This window comes from Hyperoodon ampullatus, assembly GCF_949752795.1.
Source record: "Hyperoodon ampullatus genome assembly, chromosome: 3".
NCBI classification, from domain to species: domain Eukaryota; kingdom Metazoa; phylum Chordata; class Mammalia; order Artiodactyla; family Ziphiidae; genus Hyperoodon; species Hyperoodon ampullatus.
Window position 1 is genome coordinate 174,286,573 of NC_136916.1, and position 11,851 is coordinate 174,298,423.

Genomic DNA, 11,851 nt, shown 5'->3' on the forward strand with positions numbered 1-11,851 from the left:
AGCAATACTGTTTATATTGAAAAGCTCGCACCTTTAATTACCAATTACATATACATAATTTCAGAGCCAAAGGAGAGGGCTGTGAAAACAGTTCTTTAGAAATATAAGGATGTATTGTAGGCCATTTCTAGAAAAGGAACTCTAATAAATGGGGGGAGGATGTCAAAATATTGTTTTGTTAAAAAGAGAGAGAGAGACACACAAAGGAAATGTGCTAAAATGCAAAAAAAAAAAAAAAAAAAGGACAAAATGAAATTGAGAATTCAAATGAAACAGGGGTGAGTTCTGTGGAGGTACCCGGGCCCTCCTGAGCAGGCCTGGCAGCCGGCTGCATCCATAAGGGCATTTGATAAAAATCAACAAAGACAGCAGCTCATCCATCCAAATCCCAACTGGATCATCCTTTCTGAGGATGGGGAGGTGTTTTCTGCCGTCTAATTTCATCTTTGGTTTCCTTGTTTTGGTTTTGCTTGGTTTTGCTTTTCATTAACTTTTTCAGCCGAGTCCGTCCATCCGTACTCCCGGTGGGAGTTTTGGGAAGAAGCATGAATATTTCCTCTCTGTTGGGAGGTTTTAAGCTACATAATTTCAAATTTCTTTTCTCTTTTCAAAGAAACACAGACTAATTTAAAAATGAGCAAAGGTCACCTGTTCACAAGTATCCCTCCCTCGCCCCTCCATCTTTTGCTAAGGACTCTGTACCAGTACTTTTTCCTTTTTCTCCTTTTTTTTTTGTTTTGTTGTTTTGGTAACATCTGGTATTCTTTCCTTTATTTGGCGGCCTCTGCCTTTTCACTTTCCTCACGCAGCAAGCCCTTGTGAGCCCCAGTAATTGAGTTTGAAAATATCCGAAGCCGTTCACTGGGCTGCAGGTCTAATTTCTCCCTCCAGCCAACCAGCCTGAGCAGCCAGGCGCTGCTGGCGTCCCATCCCGCAGACGGCTCTGAGCTCGGGTCTCCAGACCCCGGGTCCAGCTCACTGCCTCCTCCAAGGGCGCGCAGGAGAAAAAGAAACACAAAAAAGTCCCCTTCCAGCCCCCCCGCCCCACTTGCAGTGCTGAAAGTAAAACTCCTTAGGATGACAGGGGTTTTCACCCAACTCCAAGAATGGGGTTCCCTCTGCCCAGCCCCTGGCACGTGGAGCTCTGAGCTTTGACTCTGCAGGAGGCACTTCTCAGGAAGGCAGCGACGTCACCCCGAACCCCAAAACTGTCAAATTTCTAGGCCAGAGCAGGTGGACCAAGACAGCTTGCTGAATCTCATGTTCAAGGCCTTCGGAGACACCCCCAAAGGGCTGTGGTTTCGCTTCCGCTGGCAGGCGGATACCGAGCTGGGCGTGTGGGGTGCATGTGTGTGCGTGTGTGTGTCTGTGTGTGTGTCCCTTCTTAGAACCCCGTCGCTCACAGAAGAAATAAAAGGAGAAAGAACCACTTGCCCAAGCTCAGAGGAGGGCAAAGTGAGACGGGCCTGGCCCCCACCCCAGAACCTTCCTTCCTCTGACCTGTGGGCACCTTGATGGAGCCCACACAGCCTCAGAGAACCCGGCCTCTGCCGGGACAGGCACCCAGCGACGAGAAAGCACCAGGAAAGTGAAAAGCCACATACAAACGAAACAGCCTTTCAAATTCCCAGACCCTACAAACCAGTCCCTCAGGCTGCCCTGTCCGGCAAACTTCTTCAAAGAAAGAAGGCAAAGATGAGGTCTTTTCCCCTGAGAGGATTTCTGCTTTCACACAAAGTTCCCCGAGTGTCAGGCAGCCCTGGAAAATACTGCTGCCCTCACTAGTACGAGCTGAATAAAGTAGAGGGATCGCTAAACTGTTGGACTCATTAGGAGGAAAACTGAATGAATGCAGCAGATGACCTGTTTAAACGTCAGGTATCAGGTTGGGGTGGGTTCTGAAATGTGACGTCCGAAAGCACATGGACAAACGTGTACTTACACACACACACTCACACATTCGTTGTCATTTTCCTTTACAACAAAACCACATTTAATTCACAAGGCGAGGCCTCCTCCCAGCTGATAAATGCATTCAGAAGCAATGAAATCAGGGTTCGCAGATAATAATGGACGTTGTTGTTAAGTGGACGGGAAAGCACTTGGTCCTGAGACTCGCTTCCCCAGGCTTGGCTGGGAAGGAATTTGGCCAGAAGACAGATGGAAAGACATCATTAACACCGGCCCGGCCAAGCAGCCCACAGGCCCCCGGCAGCTGCAGAGGCTTAGCGGGCCTTACCTGGTCAGTGACTGCCCTACACACACGCTGGGCTCCAAGGGCCCCGCCCACCCCACCCCCCCGGGTCTGCCCTAACAACTGCCCCTGCACCTGCCCCTCGGGGAATTCCAGCCAAGGGGCGGGCCTCCTGCTGTCCCCAGAGCACAGCGTGTGTGCCCTGCTGCACACACAGCGCACAGGCCCGTGTCCCCTTACCCCTGCGCTGATTCAAATCCAAATCGCTCTCCTTAATGGCTAAGCCACAGACCAGGAGAAACCTACATAGGATTATCGATTCAGTGATGGGGGGGTGGGGGGTGGATAGGGAAAGGATGTGGGGAGGAGGGCTGCCAGGCTCTCAAAATCTTGTGCCACCAACGTCACAGCCGCCATCCTATTTGCACGAGTGTTTACAAGAAATGTTGAGCATCCATCCGCCCGCCGGAGCCCTGCCTCTGACTGGAGACGTTACACCTGCTTCCTACGAAGACGGAGCCTTTGCCAGCCAGCCCGTGCTCACCAGTAATCTGCAAAAGGATCTTTTCACTCTCCTCCCCGCGAACATTCAGGGAGGGGCCGAGACCCCAGGCGACACCTAAGCGCCACTAAAACGCGAACGAGACGGAGCACAACACTTTCTGAGCTTCCATCAATGTTTAATTTATTGGCTCCAAGAGAAAATAACAACCGTGTGTGGCGGGGGGGAGGGGTGGATGGGAGAGAGAAAGAATCAATTCTTGGTGGAGAAAATAATCTACGACTAGATGACGCTTAAAGGCTCGACAAGACATTTATGAAGTTCTCCGCACAGAGGGAATCGCGCAGTGCCCGGCAGAGGAGTCGCAGATAAGCGGGGAGCCTCAGCCGAGCCAGGCACGTGTTCCGAGGACGTTTCTCGAGGGGCCACGAAGGGTCAGGACGCAGCCGGGTCCCTGCCCCCATCTGCCCACCAAACTCCCGCCTCCAAGCAAGGACCCGGGGAGGGTGCAGCCAGGCTGGTCGGAGACAGGCTCCACAGAGAGATGACCTCTCTCTTCCCGGACCACCTGCCCTCCAGGGAGAAGGGCTGAGGACTCCAGCCTGTTCCAGGTGTCACCCAGACCCCGAGCCTCCTTGAGACCCTCAAAGGCCACCTCCCCAGCACCCTCAAATCAGCTGCAGGGACGGGCACACACCAGGGCCGGCCACCACCCCACAAGGCCCCGTCTGCCCCATGCCAGACACAGCACACGCCTCAAAATGAAATGCTCAAGATTTCTGACATCTGGGCAGAGAGAAGGGTGCCAGGGCACAACCTTATCTGTGACGTGGATTTCCCTTCCCATGAAAATGACCCAGGGTCTGGCTGACTGGGCCCATCATGGGGAAGGCTGGGGCTTGGCCTGCATTTCAGGAAGGCGGGGATTCCTGATCTGAGGAGAGGTGTGGGGTACAGGAAGAACCCAGCCGGTAGACTCCAGGTGGGGAGTTTTGAGGGTGTGAGGGGCACCCCCACATACATACACACATTGTCCTCCATGCCCCCTGCCTGGTTTCAGAATACTTTAGCGTATTAAAATCAGCTCGCTGCAACACACCCTAACTTGCTCCATGGACTCAGTCCAACCTCTCCCCCCTCCCCCACTGCATCCACCTCTCCAGATCCCGCAAAACTGAGCTCCGGAGGCCGGGTCTCACACATTCAAAAGCTGGAAAAAGAGCCCATCAAGGAAAGCAGCATTCAGGTGTATTCACAGAGCCCGTCCACTACTAAAAGGTTACTAAGAAAAAAGTCAAGTCCATGATACCAAAGAATGGAGTGACCTATGATTTGAGAAATAAAATAGTTCTTTAAAGAAAAGAAAAAAAAAAAGGAAAGGTACAGAAATACTTCTAAACACATTCAGAAGATTCCATAAAATTGCAAACGCCTTAAATCTTCAGAGACACGACAGAGCTCATAACGATGCGATATAAAAGCATTCTTGGGGGCCCAACGAAGAGATTTGTTTTATTTAACGCTGTGCTTTTTCAAAGGTGCTAAACAGAAGAAAAGAAGGACCATCCATACAGGACACTGAACTACAAGCCCTTAACTGGAGGAGATTCTCTGAGGCTGACAGCAAAATAGCAAGAGTGGAAGCTGCTTTCAGCATCTCGTTTCCAAGGTAGACATTTAAACATGATCCTCCACCCCTTTTTTAATTCTTAGCAGGGCATCCATTTCTGAGGTACACGTTCATCACAGTAACATTGGCATTCAGCTTTCTTGAGTCATTTTTGTGTGTTGTTTTAGCACAGAAGTTGTTAGAACATTCTCAAGTGTATTTGCATTTCAGCAGTTCAATTGAAGGGGGTCATAAAAAAGTTGTGTAAAACAGAGGATTTTTTTTTTTTTTTTTTTTTTACTTTGAAGTTACCTAATTTTGTGTGGTCTGGGATTTCATTATAGTACCAGAGCTCAGGCTGGCTGATTCAACACCCAAGCAGATTATCAGCCGCCTCGGAAAAAGAAATAAAGAATGAATTTCTTGAATTTCAGCAACTACACAAAAGACTTGCATATGTCAAAATGCCGGATGAGAGTCCCCGTGAATGTAGCACCATTAATCAAAGCGCGATCTGGTGTCACTTTTGCCAGTAAAAACGATGCTGTCTCCCTCACCCCGCTCGCAGGCTCGTGCAGAAGACACACGGAGTGTGTCCCTCTGCTTTTCATGTGTCTCCAAATAGCCTGCTCTCGGCACTTTTTATACACGCCTGGGGAAAACTACTGCTCCAGGGAGGCGGTCAACAAATGGCTTTTCTTGGGGAGGGGACGACAGCTCGGGGTAGATCTCACTGAGGTTTGGCTCTCTGGGAAGGAAGGAAGTTTTGTGGGATGGGGAGCAGGGGGTGGGGAACAGGACACGCAGGCCCCCAGGCCCAATCGTGTGAGTAAATAGAGCTGGAAAGTGACAAAGCCATGCTCAGAGCAGCCGGGTGACACAGACGTTCATCCATGGTCTTCTGATGCGCCCTCTCCCCATGAAAAAAATGCGCCCGTGGGCCCACAGCTAACACCACCTGCAGGTGCTTGGCCGGCATCAACAACTGGACCGTGGGCATGGTCCCCAAGGAGCACTTACTGTCCCTTGTCCTCCCAGATGTGACAACAGCATTAAACTTAGTCCAAAGTCCCTGGAGAGTTTCAGCTAAAGGTAAGACCTAACTGGACAGCCAGAAGGTCCTTCCTTAAGCCATAGGAGATGCAGGAGATAGTCCCCAAAGGTCAAGGACCCCATCTTTACCCTCCCCCATATAATATTTTTCTTCACACATTGTGGTATCTGTAGTCTGTGTTTAGTTACAGCTTGTGAAACTCCCCCAAGTTCCAAGGCAAAGGATTGGGGATTTCTGAAATGAATTTTTTTAACGGTTTTCTGCAGGCCAGAGGCAACTGCCCCAGCCCAAGGCTTCGAGGTGACAGTGACGCCTCATCTCTGAGTTGTCAAATGAGCTCGCTGCCACAATATGCTTACAGTAGGCTCGATTCAAACGTTAAATGAAGTAGAGAAATCATCAGATAAATTGCTGGCCCTCTGTACTGGAGAGTGAAGGCTCTTGCTCTGGCTGATGACAGCGCTAGGCTTTTGTCTGACCTAATTTATTTCTCTTTCAGGTTAGAATAAAGCACTCCTTTCCTGTCGCCATGTAACCTCTTCTGCCCATATATTGAACTCAAGCAGAAGACTCTGGGTTAACTGTGCTGTCTGCAGATTTCTTTTTTTTCTCTTTTTTTTTTTTTTTTTTTTTTTTGCGGTACGCGGGCCTCTCACTGCTGTGGCCTCTCCCGTTGCGGAGCACAGGCTCCGGACGCGCAGGCTCAGCGGCCATGGCTCACGGGCCCAGCCGCTCCGCGGCATGTGGGATCTTCCCGGACCGGGGCATGAACCCGTGTCCCCTGCATCGGCAGGCGGACCCTCAACCACTGCGCTACCAGGGAAGCCCTCTGCAGATTTCTTGAACTTGGAGAAGAAGATATTATAGATCCACAAATTCCGTGATCAAAAGCACACATATTCCCCAGCACGAAATTACACGGTTAGGGGAGAAATCATCTCATTAAAAGCCATCCATTAAGGGCACCGTTTGGGGTGAAAGGTATTAGCAACGCTGGGTCTAGCAAGCACATACTCCTTCCAGACAAAGTTTTACACATTATTTGAGTTGGCATTTTATCTCTTTGAGGAATGGTGCTATTTCACTTAGTACAGTGGGAACATTACCTAATAAATGGAATTGAGAATCCAAGTGTTATAAAATCTGAGCTGAAAAGATTTCCACTCATCAAGCTGTTTTAGACGCATGACTCCCCAGAGCAGTGGCAGATCCCCAGGTCTGTGACATACAACACAGGAATGGACAAAGCGAGGTTCACTCTTCCCAGACCCCCTCACTCCATCAGGCATGCCTCAACGACCTAATGCAATTCAGAAAGTCAAGACCACAGACTAACCGGAGGAAACACGCCCGTTCAAAGCTAACAATTGTAACTGTTTTTTTTTAAAAAAAAAAATTAAAATAAAGAAAATTGCCCCCATCTGCCGAGTGAGGGCTTGTAAATCAATGCCGATGGCTTGAAAATAGATTTCTCAAACTTATATTCTCATTTTATCCTGCTCGACTCTCTGCAGGAAAATCAATATTACAACTTCACACTTAGGACATTTTGCAGCAACGTAAACTGCTTTCGCGGCTGATGGAAGCCGGGTCCCGGCCCCTCGCAGCGACGGCTCCACGCATGACACGGGCACCGAGCTCCCCCTAGCTGCCAAGAGGCGCCAGACGCTGCTGGGCGTTGCAGCCTTGCCATCTACTAAAAGCCAATTCAACTGAAAGTTTATTTTGGAAAGTATTTTATCACAACAAGCAACAGAGAATGCAAAGCGATCGGAGAAAGGAGATGAAAAGGAAAAAGAGAAGGCGGGTGCAAGCCGTGTTCTAAGCCCAAAGACGGTGCCAAGAGCTCGATTCTGATAAGGCGCTAGAAACCGGTGCCCTGTACAGTGGGAAACTGATCGATTGCTTTGCCTGCTTCCATCTCACCTGAGACAGATGCTAATTACTGTCCGGTGCACCCAAAATTGGCCTTCTCTTTGGTCAAGAAGACCCATCTGGCCCTGCACAGTGGTCAGCAAAGCATCACACCCCACCATCTGACTCAGCCTCCCTCCATGTTCCTATGGCCGCCTTCACCAAAGCAACTGCATTCACTCCAGCACTTGAGAAATGACTCCTTTTCTGTTACGAAATATTTTGAAGGCCAGACAAAAATCGCCAAGGCCAAAGCAGAGACAGAGAGCCACCTCCCACCCTCAAAAAAAAAAAAGGAAATATGCCCCCGTACATAATTTTCAGGGAGGGAAAGACTACCCTTTAAAAATATTATGGGTTGTTAAAATATGCTCATGGCTATTTTTTCTCTCAGGTGTGAATTACAAATGAATAAAATCCGCCTGGCATAACACCTTGGATGAACACATTTCTATTCTCCCTTAGAATCGGAGCAGCTGACATATCACACTTCTAATGATATGGGGTTCCCTTCTGTGCAGAAGGGAGACAAACTTCACTCCCCCCACCAACTACCAAAAAAAAAAGAGGGACCCAGGGCTTATGATATTTATCAGAGGCCCAATTTTGAAAGATATGTGGACACCTGGAGATATACTCTACCCTGGGGAGTTAAGATAATTGTAAGCACAGCGGCCTTCAAAACACACAGCCACAGCAAAACCTAATTTGAAAGGCAACCATGGAATTAACACAGCCTAACTTCCGTGTCAAATCTTGGGTCTCTAGTTGTTCTGCAAAATCGTGAATTCATACGGAAAATTACTAATCTCCCAAGGAAACCTGTTGGTGGGTTGTTGAAAAAATCACCTTCGCTGGGGCTGTGTAACCTACCCTGGCCTTCTTATTTCCTTCGGGAAGCCTCAGAGCTCCTGCACGGCCTGGGGTTCATCTGCCTCCCCACTCTCCCGGCCTGGCACAGTGGGCTCACGGCCCTTCCCTCTGCCTGGCCAGTCACTGCTCCTCATCCTACCCTGTCCACTACTGTCACTGTGTTGTTTTGTGTTTGTTTTATTAAAAGCTGTGTCTGTCCTCCGGTTTTAAAAGCCATATCCATCTGGGTCAAACATTTTGAAACAAACCAGAAGCCTAAGTCTTCATCCCCAGCTGTCTCCCACTCTCTCTTTTCTACCTCACTCCTCTTCTCACTGGCCCTGTCTGTAAATTTAACTAGCTCATTATGGAGCCCTTCTCCCACTTGCCAACCCCCCTGCAAGATGATCGATGCTGTTTGTGGGCTCTTCTGTTTCTCAAACCATCAGTTATACTAAGTTGCATCATCTCTAAAGAACCTGAGGCCGGCGGGCTGCCACCCAACTGAAGATGCACCACGTTTTAGACTGTTTCTTTCACATTTGAAATCTAAAATGTGGACACCGGATCGGGTCTGTGACAGCACCCATTTTGCTGGCCAGGGCTCCAGAGCACCCGAGACCCACAACTCCTGCATCATTGTGGAAAGGCACACTTGTACAGGCCCTACAGCTTAAACTGCATCCAATTCTTGCCTTTCCCCTGCCTGCACTCCCACCTCCCGGGTGACATAGGACAGACAGAAAAGCCAGCTGCTTTTGGATAATAAATAGCCTTGTCTGAAAACTGGTTGGACCACTCTCCCTGCTTAAACCCCTGCATATGCCCTGGACTCCGTGCGCTCCAGGAAGGCAGGTGGGATATCCTCTCCTTCTCCCCACCTCTCCTTCCCTGCCACTGCTCCAGTGTCAGCCGGCTTTACCCAGCACTGCTCTGAGCAAGACTGAAACAGCCGTGAAACAAATGAAAGATGGAAGGATGTTGCACTAGGCACCCCTCGCCCCCCATGCCCAGCTGCCGCCAGTCCTCCTGGCCAGGGCTTGCTCCTGAGGTCCCAGGAACACCAGAGAGGAGAGAGCAAAAGCAAAGCGAACCTACCTGCTTCTTTCCCCCTTTACACACAACTGCAAACACTCCTGGCTCCTTCGCTGCTGCCAGCTTGGCAATGCACCCCAGACAACTCCCCCTTCCCGGACTCCCCCCCCCACAACGTCCCCCTCCTCAAAAACAACCCTTGCAATTATACAGAGGCTCTGTGGGGCAAATTGCCTCCTGGAGAAATTAGGCGTCTGCAAGTACAGACATTCTAACAGCCACTCCACCATCTAAACGGGGGAGGGGGTAGAATAAGCGATTGCTAAAGGACTGGTAAAGGACGATATGTCAGCTGGCGATGAGGACCTTGATCAAACCAGGTTCAAATATGGTTGCAAAACATTTTGTATTAAATGCAACCAGCGAGTCTTCTTTGATGTTACAACGATGAAAAATAGAAGTCCTCTTCCCTCCCTCCAGAAAGGTATCCCTCTCCCAAAGCAAGCGCACTTTAATATCTATTCCCTCCCCCCAAAAATAATAATAAATCCACAAATTCTTACTAATGTATCTGCTGTAACAAAGGAGAGATGGCAGCAGCAAATGCTCCGAGCAGATGGCGCCTATGCTGGGTTTTCAGGGGAGGGGAGAACCCCTTTATATATTTATTTATTTATTTAAATTTTTTTTAAATATAACATAAATATTCGGCTCTCGGCCGCCCCGCAGCCGGTCCTCGGCGGCGGCTGGGCGCGCAGCCCTCTCCAGCTCCGCGCCGGCAGTCCGGCCCCAGCCTGACGAGGTGCTCCAAGGATTGCAGGAACACAACTTGCCCGCTGTTTCGATGGCACCCAGAGGACGTTTTATTTCTATTGCAGTTTCAAAAAAAAAAAAAAAAAAGCAAAGGCGACCCAGGCACCGCGAGAGAAAGGACCGCGGGGAAAGGTTTGCGCGCCGCGGAGCAGCGGCCCCGCGGGCTGCGGTGGGCGGGGAGCGCTGCGAGCCGACCTTCCGGGTGCAAGCGTGCAGGCAGCCGGGCGAGCTCCCCTGCAAACCCCGTACCTGGCCCGCTCCCGCACGCTTTTTCCCTTTGCTAAATAAACCCGACTGGGGCGCTGGAAGCTGCTGCGTCTCTGCCCCGTTGCCTGAGTTTGCCCGCCCCGCCACTTGCTTGAAATCCACACGATTTCAGCCGGTGGATTTCCACTGCGACCTGCCTTGTTTATTTAGATAGGGGAGATGAAAGATCCGAGATAGGAAGATGGGTGAGAGATTGATAGATCTCTTTCCTTTTTTTCTTTTCCCCCCCCCCCCACTATTTTACAAGCACATCCCACTCCTAGCTAACAACGCTTTTTTCTCCCCCCGTGGCGGGGATTTTTCACCAGCCCCCGATGCCCCCACCTTTTTTTGGAGTGGGGGAAAGAAGACAAGATCATCCCAGGAGACAGACGGAGGTGGGGAAATGGGGGTTGGGGTGCAGGAGCCCGGCAAACAGCCACGCAGCTGGATTCTTTTGCAAATAGCAAGAGGAGGGGAGAGAAAGGCGGCTGCGGAATCCTAGGACCGGCGTGGCCGGCGCCCTGCTCGGCCGGGTGCAGCGCCTGGGGGACTCGGAGCCGGCGGCCGCCCCTCGCCCCGCATCTCCCCCAGGCCCGAGCGCACCCCGCTCTCCTCCGCCCGCGCCGTCAGCGCGGACCCACGCGCTAGCCAACTTTTCCCCACTTCCCGGCTCCCCCCTCCCCCTCCGCTCCCCCAGCCCCCTCCCCCTCCTCTCCAAACCCCGCCACCAGCGCCGCCGCCGCCACACACGCCGCTCGGAGGGGCGAGCGTCCAGCCTGGATCCGCGCGCACACACACACCTCCTCCAGCCCGCGCGCCCCCTCCCCGGCCCGGAGCCCGCTCCGCAGGCCCCCGAGCCCGAGGCGCGTCTGAGTGCGCAGAGCCCGGACTCTCCGGGCTGCAAAGAAACTTTCCCAAGGCCCCCCGCCCCCTACCATGCTCTGGGCCGACGCCGCTGCCTCTGCGAGCCCGCGGGCCTCCCCGGCGCCCGGCCCGGCTGCGCCTGGCTCGGTGTCCCCAGCCCCGGGCGCCCGGAGCCCCATCCTCCGGCCCCTCGTGCGCACGCCGCAGACACTTACGGGTGATGAGCTCCCTCTGGGACAAGTGCTGCGGGTTGCCCTGTTTGCGGCGGGACATTGCCCCGGCATCTATTCTGGCATCGCCCGGAGAGCTGCACCGATGGGGGGAGCCGGGGGAGGGGTCCGAGCCGCCGCCGCTGCCGCCGCGCCGCGCCGCTGCCGCCGCTGCCGCCGCCGCCGCGCCTCCTCCTCTGCCCGGGTTGGTGTTTTGGTTTTTTTTTTTTTTTCCTTCCCCTCCTGCCCTCTCTTCCTCCTCTTCTTCTTCTTTATTTTGCGCTTTCTTCTATGCTGTTTTTTGTTTTGTTTGCAAAAAAAGAAAACGAGAAGGAAAAAGGAAAACCTCTCGATCTAAAATAGGAGAAAGGCAAAAAAAAAAAAAAAATCTGCTCTTGCTTGCCGCGGACTGGCTGGTTTCTTCAAAAATATATTCTTTTCAAGGAAAAAAAATTGCTTACACTTCTTCAAACTGCTTGGCCTCCTGGACTTGCAAATGTCTTCTTGAACTTAAACCGGATTTTGCACCGGCTCCTGACACTTTCTTTCAGGGTCT

At 51.5% G+C, this 11,851-nt stretch overlaps 1 protein-coding gene across 5 annotated transcripts in view; it reads right to left on the bottom strand.

Moving 5' to 3' along the window:
- Positions 1–11,616, bottom strand: part of BCL11B (BCL11 transcription factor B) — a gene marked incomplete at its 3' end in the record, with an annotated part of 90,713 nt that extends 79,097 nt beyond the window's left edge. For all 5 annotated transcript variants that reach the window (XM_079700328.1, XM_079700327.1, XM_079700325.1 and 2 more), the window contains exon 1: positions 11,302–11,616. In XM_079700328.1, coding sequence (XP_079556454.1) covers positions 11,302–11,359 — 58 coding nt within the window. In that variant the 5' untranslated portion in view covers positions 11,360–11,616. The remainder of the gene's footprint in view (positions 1–11,301) is intronic.
- Positions 11,617–11,851: the final 235 nt, after the last annotated feature.